General features: G+C 34.3%; 1 protein-coding gene across 2 annotated transcripts; it reads left to right on the top strand.

Annotated features, from left to right (window-relative positions):
- The first annotated feature begins 9,109 nt into the window (after window positions 1-9,109).
- On the top strand, window positions 9,110-12,340 carry LOC133784055 (uncharacterized). Of its 2 annotated transcripts, none has more exons than XM_062223581.1 (4): window positions 9,110-9,287; window positions 9,431-9,443; window positions 9,854-9,934; window positions 12,112-12,340. In XM_062223581.1, exons 1-4 carry the CDS (start codon window positions 9,112-9,114, stop codon window positions 12,307-12,309), a joined length of 468 nt encoding a protein of 155 aa, XP_062079565.1. In that variant the 5' UTR covers window positions 9,110-9,111; the 3' UTR covers window positions 12,310-12,340. The 2 variants fall into 2 exon arrangements, with proteins under 2 accessions (XP_062079565.1, XP_062079564.1); XM_062223580.1 differs by having other exon boundaries at window positions 9,377-9,443.
- The last annotated feature ends 363 nt before the right edge of the window (window positions 12,341-12,703 follow it).

Here is a 12,703-nt window from a genome sequence, read left to right as displayed (position 1 = left end):
AATAAGTGTCAACGGTTTGCCTCAATACCCTCACGCTCCACAAATCGATCTCACCATGGTGAGCTCCCCGTGGCTATTCGCAGTATAGGGAATCGACCTTATAGGGTCTTTACCAATGGGAAAATATGGAGTCAAATATGCTTTAGTGGCAGTGGACTACTTCAGAAAATGGACCAAAGTTGAACCTCTGGGCACAATTACTTCAAAAAAGTCTTGGATTTTGTGGTAAAGAACATAATTTGTAGATATGGGATACCAAGGAAGATTGTCTCGGACAATGGAACCCAGTTCGACATCGAGTTGTTCACACAATTCTGCGAGAAAAATGGGATAATTAAAAGTTTCTCCTCAGTAGACCATCCACAATCAAATGACCAGGACGAAGTCGTAAACAAGACTCTAAAGATCTCCATTACGAAAAAGCTCGAAGAAGCAAAAGGCAGATGTCCAGAAGAGTTACCATAAATCCTATGGGCTTACAGAAGAACAGCTCGAACCTCAATCAGACATACACCCTTCTCCCTAGCCTACGGCTGCAAAGCGATGTTTCCAATTAAGGTTGAAGTTCCCACTATCAGATGCAAAGCATATAACTAGAACTCAAACCTATCTCAGCTCAAAGAATCCCTAGATATAATTGAAGAAATGAGAGGTGAAACCCAACTTAAAAATGCTACATATCAGCAGAGGGCTACAAGATACTTCAATAAAAGAGTTCGAGACAGACACTTTAAATAGGCGCGTATTTTTGGCCACACGAGACCCCTTTGCAGGCGTTCTCAGACCTAATTGGGAGGGACCTTACCAAGTAGAATCCATCATTCGACATGGAGTGTACAAGCTAGCAAGATTAAATGGAGAGTTGGTCCCACGAGCTTGGAACTGTGAACATCTACGACCTTATTATCAGTAATGTAGGAATGATGTTTATTTAGTTGTAACCAAGCTTGTATTTACTTTCCGCCTTATATATTATTAATAAAGCACTATTTCTTATTCAATATTTATTTTAATATTATTTTTTTGGAAGCTCTCAAAATTTAACAACCTAAGATTTCACAATCCTAGGAATTTAAGGGGGCATAAGTTGTATACAATCATACCATAGCTCAAAAAAATGTAGCATAAATAAATAAATAATTAAAGTGCATGGTGTTGGGTTTTTATGCCTTAATTAAAACCAAATTTCTTTGTAATCTCATTTTATTATCAATAGAAGAACAGAAATCATTTTTGACTTGGTCAATCACTTTGCTCACATGTTTTATTTTCATGATTATTTTTTTAATATAAACTTCTATTAAATCCCAAGCATATAGCTAATCATATTTATAATGGCGTAATCATAGTGGAATATAAATATGATTATATGTTCAAAAATAAGTTAGTCTTAAGATTAGTCAGTGCACAGGATTTACACTGACTTGCCAATCTACAATATAATCTACTTACACATTGTAGTGTTATGTTATTTCCATAACATTAGCAAAGTAGATAAAATCGAATGTATTTGTTGCATCGGACTGGACCGATATTGACAGTAGATAGGATAAGTAAACATACCGTTATTATCTATTCTAGTCATATCATATAGTTGACAATAGGTCAATTCAATCTCAATTCTGAGTGGTTAGTATTCTAACTGATTGTATTATTTGAGTTCTTTGACTTGTTCGTTACCAGCTTACACTACGGACTAGCCCATACTTACATCTTGGGAACTCGGTAGTATAATTGAGTTGGAGTGTTAATCATAGATATGAACATCTATAGCTACTGATGAGGAAGTAAAATGATGGTTTCCTTTTAGTTTGGTTCGAGGTGCTAAATGATAGAGATCTCATTTTAGTAATTAATATTAGTTTACTGAAATATCATTTACAAGGAACCAAGTGTTTTAAGGATAAAATACAATGAGGGGTAAATCAGTATTTTAGTCACATCTCATTGTAGACTGTCTATAGAGGATTGAGTGATAAATATGGTTGTAACAATGGATAACTAATAACGTATTTATATTGCTTATAGAGCATTCTATGAATTCAAGAGTGCAATTCTGAGTCTTTCGTGGAGTCACGAGGAATTAATAAATTAGTAAATTTATTTGTTAAATTTATGATAACTTATTGGAGCTTGATTTCATATGCCCATGGTCCCCACAGTACCTTGGATAAAATCATCTAGATAGTCTCAATTAAATGATTTAATTATCAATTAGAATTATCAAAGTTGACCAGGTCAATTTTGGATAGTTTCACATAATTATGCAATTTAGAGAAGATAAGAGATTTTGGGGCAGATTTATTAATTAAGACAAATTGGTGTCTAAATTAATAAATAAGTTTAAATCAAAGTTTAAATTATAAATAATTAATTTGATAAAGGATTTAAATCATTATTTAATTAATTAATCAATAGAAAATAATACGAGCCTTGAATTTAAGTCCAACGGGTTTATAATTTAAATGGGAAATTTCACGAGCCTATAGCCCATGAGAATTTTGACCTAAGGGTTGTAATTGCCTGTTATTTTATTGAGTTTTTAATTAAATAAGTTACCTAATTGAGCCTTTAAAAGGAATGCTAAATGAGAGTTGAAAACAGATGATCAGAAGATCTAGTTTTGATGCTTTAGGGTTTTAAACTCTCTCCACAACAAAAGTCATTTTCTAAGCCTCTATATTCTCTTATCTTCTTCTCTCTGTATCTATCTTATGTGTTGAGAATTGCTCACTCTACTCTAGATGGTTCTAAGGATACTGTGGAAGGTTGTGAAAATTTTTGAAGATAGGTTCATTTTCTTGGTGATACCCTGCGACAGAAAGGATACAAGGGTTAGAGAAACTAAAGGAAGGACTTATTCATTCTGCTTCAAATAATGTAAGTGTTTTTATCATCATCTCTATTTAAATTCAATTATAGAAACATGTTCTATGTTTTCCTATATTAATTTGTTTAATATATGAATTACATGAAAATAAATAAGATCTTGTATAAGTATTTCCAGCACATGGATCACTACTAACCAAGTACGAATTTAAAAACAAATGTCTGGACAAAAACCAGGCATGAACCCAACAAGACTGGAATAACCAGCACAAACAAATCGATACAAGAATAAAGTTGAAATTCTAGATTAACAAACAATATTCATAAATCGAGACAGAGCTGGAATTTTTTGCAAAATAGTTTCAACCTCGCAACCTTTAGACCATACTTGAGGATGAGGAAAAGTTTCTATGACTAAGCAAGAAATAACTAGACTAATGAGACTACACGCCAATAAGTGTTTTTAAACGCAAAAATGCATGGTATAAGTAGTGTTCGACTTTGAATATAACGAGGACAAAATTGAGCAATTGAATGAACTAAGTATGAATATATAGAAATTCAAACTTAGGCTCAAAAGGGTATTTGTGCAGATAAACAAGTATAAAAGCGGGTCCTTGGTAACATGCTCAAAATATTTCAATCCTGAAATGTGATGCGTAATATTAAGACAAAAGCTATAAGTAGATAATGTGCATAAATATTTCGAGATAGAAATTTAAGCATGAAAATACTGCTAAAAATGTACGAATATTCACGACAGATAATTAAGTAGCTCAAACCCGAGCTATAAAAAGATTTTCTTGACCCTAGGGACCTTAATAGAATATATACAACAAAAAATAAGGGACACAACCATTGTTAAGAAAAAGAAAAAAAATACTCCTGAGCAGCTGGAGTGGACTCGGCTTCTTCGCCCTTCTCCTCCTCTCTGCTAGCCTCAATAGTAGTGCCCACAACCGCCTCCTCTTCTGTCAATCAAGCCTTCCATTTTGTCACAAACTCCTCCTCTTTGTCCAGCAGGAATGAAGTGTCAATATCTGGGTTCAGTGACCCCATTCGATACATGGCTCTGTCGGTGGCCCATTCCTTTTTGGCTACAAACTCTTCGAGCATGCGCTTTTTCTAATCCTCGAGGATCTCATAGGCCACATTTTTCTCCTCTTTGAGGCGCTCGTTCTCTGAAGCTCTTTTATCGAGCTCAGCTTTGTCAACATCAAAGTCTGCAGTCTTCGTTTCAAGCTCCACCTTCAGACGGTTAACCTTAGCCTCAGAAGAAGTGAGATTGTCCTGGGTCTCTTTTAAAGCATCCTCGGCCTTAGTTTGAGCTCCTTTATCCACCTTAAGGTCATCCTCGGCACAGATTTAGGTCTGGTGAGCATCGTTGGCCAACTTCTCACTAGTCATGATCTTCGAGGATAAGAGGGAGCATTGGTGCATAAACCTGAGGAGAGTCTAAATGGCAAACAATGACAGTTAGAGAATAACTAAGAAAATAAAGAGTTAAAGGGGTGGAGAAACTTATAGAAACCCCAAGCTCCATGGTCTGGTCGAAGAAGGCGGTGGTGTTGTCTCCCTTAAGAAACTTCCACACGTTAACATCAAGGTTGCTGCATGATTGGCTAGTTTGAGACAGCAAGTCAGAGCACAAATTGGCTCCTCAGGCACCAGCCTCGTTTTCCAAAGAATACTCTGGCATATGCAGCATGGCAAAAAATCGACGGACCACGGTTAGAGTGGGAGCACCTGCTGGCCCCGAAACTTCGAGGTCAACAACCTTTTTACCTTTATCCTCAGCAAGGACTTTCCTGGGGGGAAGAGGATGAGGTGGAGTCTTTCTCTTATGGGGAGGGGGAGTCTTGTTTCTTGGCTCGCCAGGGGTAGCTTTTGAGGTCACCAAAGAAAAGTCCTCGACGAATTTCGCAACCTTAGAAGGAGGTGCATCCTTCTTCGAGGACACGTGGCCTCCTTTGCTACCTCTGGCCTTAGGCGGCATCCATAATATGCTGTCAAGCTCTGGATCCATATCACCTAAAATACAAAAGAGAAAGTATGTTAGCAACTGGTTATCATAGCGAGATAAGATACAGTAAGTAGGGAAACCTAACTAGAAGATTTTTTTCAAGCTTAAGCTTGGGGATCAAGAAATCTCTCTTTCTTCTAAGGATTCTATGTGAGTACCTTCTCGATAGGTGGGGGATAACCTAGACAAATTCCTATAGTCATTGGTTCTGTATTGAACTGCTATCCCTTCCCAAACCTCATTTAAGCTATACATTGTTTGAAATTTACCTAACTAGTTATCGTTTCTATGAGCCTTAAAATATACCCCCGACCAAGTAGAATTTTTTTTCTAGCGATTTTCAAAGAGAACAAAGATGTTGGGCTCATATTTAAAAAGATATGGTGACCACATGTACATATCCAAACTACTTTAACTATTGTCGAGCCTGGAGATGCCTCGTCTAGAGCCTCGCTACCCGACTCGAAAGGCTCTGCTAGCTCTATGTTCAAGTCCTTCCTTTTCTTTGAAGGATTTAAAGGGCGAGGAAGGGGGACATCTTCTCATCGAGTGTATTTACGAGATGAAAAGTTGTCTATAGACTCGCCTTCATCAAGGAGCTTGGAGTGGCGCAACTTATCCTCGTCCAAAAGATAGAGGAGAGATCGTTGCCCATAAGGGAGCTTCAACATTCTCTCTCTATGGTCTACCATATCTTGGGTAGGCTTTGGAAGATTGTAGTTGGCTGAAAAGAATTAAAAAGTATGAACATTTGAGCTTGAAAAAGATCGAACAAAAAACTATGTTGAAAGACAGATAACTTACGAGGGCATTGGAATAGGAGAAATTTAGATGATTCGAGCCCATTCGTCTAGAATACTTGCATTTTGAAGTTTGGTGGATGATTGGGGATGTCCTCGAATAACTGTTTCTCTCAAGGCCAGCTCGAGAGGTAATAGAAACCATCTCCACCTTTCGGTCTGATGGGATTTCTTTTTAGGCAGAAAAGGTATAGGAACTCGTAGAGAGATGTACCTTCTCGCTTCATCTCATGATATAGCGACTTTAGTGCTGCTAAAACTCTGTATGAGTTGGTTTGGAGCTGGAGAGGAGCTATACCGACATAGTCGGTGAACTTTCTAAAGTAATCTTTAAGAGGCAAAAGAGCCCCAGATCGCATGTGTTCGCAACTCTAGGCCACGAACTTAACCTTCACAACAAAATTTTTGAGCATATATTACGGTAAATAAATGACATATATTCAAAGTGTTATTAATAAAACACGGTTTCACTTAAAAAAAAAAACACTGACTAAAAAAAAGGCTCAGGCGCCAAAATGAAGCGCCAAACTTAATATCACGAAAATAATCAAATGAAATCATCTGAATCCCCATCCTCATCTAATCTTCTAAATCCCTAATCCACAACCTAAACTATTCCAATCCACCTCCTCTGCCCATTCAGTAAGTCTCTATCTTCTCCATTCCTTTGAACCGCTGGAGCAGGAACCCAAAAGCAGCTCCTTCTCCCTCAAGCGAGTCTTGCCATCTCCCTCAAGATGCTGTTTCTCCTGCTGGAGCAAGAACCCAGGCATCTCCCTCGACCGTGAACCCGCACAAACTCGCTCCACGCGTGGGTTTGGTATTTTGGTTTTCCAAACCCACAAAAGCCCAAAAGCACAGAAGCATCGCCCGCCTCTCCCAGCCCTCACTCGTCTGGCTATCTATTGTCACCGCGGTGTTGCTTCGAAGCATATAGTTTGCTCGCTGTCGCCGTTTCCTACCTAAAGTAAAGAAGGTATGTTTATGGGTTTTCTTTACTTAGCAAATATGGAGTTTATTGAACTCGCCAAAAAAATGGATTGCCCGCCCCCACATTGCTACTGTGCTTTGCAAGGAAAGCTTTAAATTTTATTTCTTTTTTTCAATTTTTATGTTTCGAATGCAAAATTGAGCCCAAGATTCTCTATGAATAATGATTGCAGAATATGTTGCTGCCGGGGTCGACAGACAATAGCAGGACAGATGAGATGGAATATATTTTCAGGAATAACAGTGTTGAAGATGTCAGTTGGCTTTGTTCTTTATCTGAGTCTGAGCTTGTTAGTACTTCAAAATTTTGCATTTTATGTGTGTGTCTATATACATATAGATATTTTTAACTCTTAAAAATTTATCAAACTTCAAATTAATATAGTATGAGTTTAATATTGGTTTGCTTTTTTTTTTTTGTAGTAATATATTGAATTGTTACTTAAGCATGGTTTGAGTGGTCTGATTCTCGTGAGACCTCCCTAGCAATATGGTAGATTATTCTATAATCCAAAAACTATAGGGTTTAGCGGTTCCATGGGACCAGTGCAGCAAGATGTTAAAGTATTATAATATTTGTTTAAAGTATTCTATTCCTTGTTGGTTTGCAATCCAAAGGTCGTAGATTTACAGAGAATTATTTTTCTCATGGGATTTACCTTTAAGATGCTAGAGTATTCTGCTTTTCAAAGATTGTAGGGTTCGATAGATGGACCAGAGTATGAAAATCTACATTTCTCTATTTTGAAATGACGTGTTGTCTATATATTATCCAATGAATAATGCATATTATATATATGCTTATTTTTTGTACTAATGTGATTTAGTGGCTTGAAACATCATGGCAAGATATGATCATTAGCTTGAAAATGCTTGTACTTCAACGTCGAAAATTGTTTGGACAAGACCAAATAACTCAAAAATTTGACCTCAAGATGCTTCGAGCTCTTGGTATGCCTTTGTCTACACTTATAGTTCCATTTTCTTTATGTTACTTGTTCTAATATACATGACTAAGCCTAGTTTTTATATTCTCTTTTGTAATATTTATATTCATACACACATGTATATATATTTCTAAAAACACTAGTTACTTTTTCTTTCTCTTCCCCCGCCCCTCTCATATTCCCCTGTAATTTAATAAATGCTCCAGGGTTTAAACTATTTTCAAAAGCGTATGCTTAGTTATTCAATATTTTATGTCTTCTTAGTTTTATAGTAATTGTTGATGTCTAGTGGAATGTTGGATAATGTTAGATGGTACAATGTAAGGTTCTTGTTTGCACTTTATTTAAAGATTGGTGAAGAATATTATAGTCTCTTTCTACATTCCATATTTAAATGGAATGTTTCCATGTTTTAAAAAAAACTTTATAATTAATAATACAAACATAGGGTATATGCATAATTGGCAGTTTTTGTTAGTTGAATCATTTTTAATTTCTTGTTGTTGAAGAGAGGAATCCTCTAAGTGTAAAGCCTTGTCTTAGGGTTCATAATTTTTTTATTGACTTAAGAATATATGGATTTTGCATTATTTACCTCAATTTGCTACATAGTAATTGGTTGTAATTTTTAGCTAGATGTTAGGCACCCAATAAAAGGTAAAAAAAAATGAATAAATGACGTTGTGGGTAATGTAAAAGATTTTCTTGAAGGTGGGTTATATTTTGTGGTTAAAGAGTGTTAGTGGTCTTGGGGAAGTGCAATAGACTGTCTAGAAATAATGGGTACATTTAAATAGTGTAAGAGAGATTGAAATGGGGTATGTATCGAGTGAATTTGGATTAGGAGTTGTTGCTCTTGGCGAGAGGAGTGGTCTCCTGAATACACCATTAATCTGTATGTGGGTCTTTGTATTGTTGATGCACACTAGTATGTTGAATAACTAGAATGAATCTTTATTGATACCCAAACCAGATTACAAGGGGTTCCAAGACTTAGAGACCTTGGATTTCTCCACAGAGAATTCACTTTATAAAACAATACAAATAATCAGATAGATCCCCCCAGACCTGCCTACCACCTATGTATATCTATTCTCTTCGGTCACTCAGGCTTACAACAATAAACTCTACCAATAAAACATTAGCTGACTAGGACAACTAATTAAACACTCAACAACCAGGTCATCACATCAGACTGAAGGCTATTTATTGTTCTACACTTGCTGTGTTTTTCCGCATTGAGTATGTTAGGCGTATCAAAGGCCTAACAATTTCCTACTGGTTTTGCAATATGAAGAAGTCTTCTATTAAGTGAACTTGTGCGCTGGTTGTGTTCTCTAGGTTGTGTGTGAACTTATTTGGGTCCTAATGCTTGACTTTCTGTTTATCTTTGACCAGGCCGTGAATTTTACTCAAGTTCTTATTTCTTCATCAGCATGCTGTCATTTGATTATCTGTACTTCTACATATTAGAAATTGTCTCACATGTATGTTCTTGTTGAGTACTTTTGCATGGCTAATTATGATGGAATATGTCAAAGAGAAGGTTAAGGAGAAGTCACTGGTTGCAGGTTTGGGAGAATCTGTTGCATTCTTGGATTCTTGTAATCTATTAAAATGTGATGTACAAAATATTTTGGATAGCGAGGAGGTATTAAATTGTATAGATGCTAAATCGAGAAAGAGACATGCAAATAGGTCAGTGACATTTAAATGATGAGTATTTCCATCTGTTATGGTGTATTCAGTATTTCCATTTGTTTTCTATTAATTTTGTTTGCTTGTAGGGTCTGCTTTTGTTTACATCTTGCGTTGCAGCTACATTTTGATCTCTGTTTCAGGCTCCTGTTAGTGGTATCTTTTATGCTCTGCAACTAGTTTTGTTTTCTATTTTGTATTCTTCTACATTATTAGTATTTTTGTTATTTTATATACTGAAATGACTATAGTACAATTAAAATGGATTCTTTTTTAATCTTTCAAAATATCACTATGAGTGTAAATAGAATTATTGATCACATGTCCTGATGCTTTAAACATTTGAAAAATGGCACTACTAAATTTCTTTTTATTTAAGTCTTTTAACTCTAAAGCTAAAATGGTAGCTACAAAGGGGATACCTCCCAAAGACTAGAAGTAATTGTTATATGTATACATTCACATTTCTTTTGAGTATCTTGTTGACTTTGTTGCGTACTACATATTTACTATTTTGTTTATTCTCTCCTAACTATTCTTGGGCATTAATTTGCCTTCCCTTGTAGGTTAAAAAACATGACATTAAGGACAAGAAAATCGTGGGAACGATGCCTCAGGCTTTGATTCTTATCAATTTCACAACTAAGGTATCATATCTCAGTAGTCACTTGTCTCAGTTTATCTTGCTTATACATGACAAATATATTATGCATTAAGAAAGTGGAGAATGTTGCCTAAATTTTTTTAAACCTAGGAACTTCTATTTAGTTGTTTGTGTTGTGGGATTGGGTTTCTTGTGTTTCTTGCGTAATTGTCAATACATATAAATATATATGTCATGTAGGAGAAGAAAGAAAAGGAACTTCATATCATTGTTTATCCTGTTATAAATTTGTTAATCATGTCTAGACAACTCAATTATGCATCAAAAAGTAACTTCTTTTCTTTGGCTGTCTTTCCAAATATAAATTCAAATTAGGACATTGCATATTATATAAAGGCAGATGCATAGAATTTTTAAAGATTAGTTACTATTAATTATGTGTAGTGAGATATTATTTGGTTGTCATGCTAGTCACTTGTCGCTCCTTAGTGACTCTCATTGGTCTATTTTTCCATTTCTGTCTTGTCTTCTCTGTGGAGCCTATTTTTTCTTAAGTTTTGTTAGTCCTGTTTCTGCTCTAATGTTGTTTTATTTGTTGTCAGCTTTATTCTCTCTTATGTTTTATAGGGGTATTGTTATGGGAAGTTTATGGTCTGTTACTTATCCAGTTGCTTAAAATTTATATTTTGTTTAAGGAAGATTTTTGAGTGATAGTCTTTATAAGGTGTTTATGATTTATAAATTCTTTAGTGATTCTTGTAAAGCATTACATTGGTAGCTAATTGCAAGAGTTATGTTGTATTTGATTTATTTTTTTTTAATTTTCATTCTTTTATAATTTTGAATAGAATTTGTATAACTTTAGTGGAGTTTGAATATCTTAGATATTCATCCATAGTGAAGTAGGTTATGGGAATTCTGTGTTCTACGGTGATAACGGAAGGTTGAAAACTTGCATGTCTTAGTGAAGTAGGTTCTGAGAATTTTGTGTGCTGTGGTGATATATGGAGGAAAACTTGTGCGTTGTTTGATTTTTTTGAATTGCTGGTGTTGATTGTGATAGATGGCTAGGCTAGTAAATTAGTGAATATGTTGTTTGATTTTTAGTAGATTTTTTATACTTAGTTTTGTTTTCATAATTTGTATCTTTTATTAAAACAAATAGGCATAATATGGAAAAGGAATGGATGTTAGCCGATGGGTTGTCAGTGGAATATATAAAATTGGTCGAAGAGTTTCTTAAATTAAGTTTGGATCATGCCAAAGATCCAAACTATATTTGTTGTCTATGTAAATCTTTGCAGACTCACATTACTTTTTCAAAGTTTGTTGTATATTTTTCTAACATTGTGCTGCCATGTTTGCTATATTCAGATTTAGCTTGTTGTATATATATTTTTTTGATATTGTGTTTCCATGATGTTGATATTGGTATTCTGATTGAGGATATAATTTGTCCTACGTTTACTGCATTAGTGAAGCAGATTCTTTGTTGCTGTAGTGAGGTTTACATGTTTGGTCGCTTGTGTTTCTTATAAATGTTTCTTAGCCATGTTTAAAGAATCTATGCTTATTTGGATGAGCATCTTGTCAAGCCTCTTTCCTTTTCTTTTAAATACAATATTGTTAAATGCTTTTAATTTGTCTCATTCTTAGAAATCCATTTATTTTTTACTTCTATCGTTGTGCTTAGTTTATGCTTTGTAGTCTTTGTGGTGTTTCATGTATAATCTCAATAGAACAATACCTTCACTCTATTGTGACATTTTAATTTAGTTGATTAGCTTATGGAAACTGGGTCTGCAGGATTTTGAGAAACCTTTAATTGTCCAATAGTGAAATCTACAATAAAAATGGCAAATTCATTGCTCTTGTTATTTGGAACTTTATATTTGATCTAACTCTAGTTCATGTGTCTATGCTATAGGGTTTTTTTTTTATAAATTAGTTGTTGTATTGTATATATAAATATTTATATGTTTGGTCAGTGTATCATTTGCATTTTCATTTCATAATCATAAAATGTTTGAGCTAACTTTTCTAATGAGTATTTTACCAAGCATAAATCTTCAATCTTTCATGTCTATGTGTTGTAGTTAGTGTCATTGCATGGCGAACTTATAAAGTCATAATGAGGTTATTAACTTTCTTTCTTTTTGTACTCTTTTAGTTTACTATTAACTCTAAGTTTAAGCATTAATTATTTAAACTCTTGTGTAGCTAAGCAAATCAACCTCACAACAAAGACAAGTGCACAATGGAATGGATGATGAATTAGAGGGTGGAGCAAGCTTCATGGTTTACTTTTTGTGTATCTTGTTATGTTTCTATTTTTTACTTTTGAAGAAAAAGATGTGCAAGACTATAGAATTTTATTATGTATGCTTTCAAACTCAAGTTAGAACTAAGAACTTGTGAAGTGGACATTGTCATGGTTTGAAGTAGTTCGTCTTCAAATGTAAAAATACTCATGGTTTATCATATATATTGAATATTTTAGATTTTTTTTATCTATTTAATATTACACTTGTGATCAATTGTGATTTTTTTAATCAAAATACAATAATAAAATTTTTTTACAACAATTAAAAATACATACTACAAAATAACAAAATATTATTACTAGGAGAATTTACAATAATTATGGTTGTTTTGTATAATATATTATAATTGGGACAAAAAGTTATGATTTATATAATATAATGAACTAAAAACGTTATAAAATGATCAAATATAACAATTTTCATAACAGTTGGAAAGTGTTATGCATAAAGTATAAGATTAAACTTCAAATTTATAACCAAATACTCTA

Source organism: Humulus lupulus, chromosome 6 (assembly GCF_963169125.1).
Source record: "Humulus lupulus chromosome 6, drHumLupu1.1, whole genome shotgun sequence".
NCBI classification, from domain to species: Eukaryota; Viridiplantae; Streptophyta; class Magnoliopsida; order Rosales; family Cannabaceae; genus Humulus; species Humulus lupulus.
This window is presented reverse-complemented; position numbering and strand designations above follow the sequence as displayed.

Coding starts and splice junctions, on each gene's coding strand:
- LOC133784055 (XM_062223580.1), top strand. CDS start 9,112: ATGATGGAATATGTCAAAGAGAAGGTTAAGGAGAAGTCACTGGTTGCA. Junction 9,288..9,376: donor AGAAAGAGACATGCAAATAG/GTCAGTGACATT, acceptor GTTTGCTTGTAG/GGTCTGCTTTTGTTTACATC. Junction 9,935..12,111: donor TTATCAATTTCACAACTAAG/GTATCATATCTC, acceptor ACTCTTGTGTAG/CTAAGCAAATCAACCTCACA.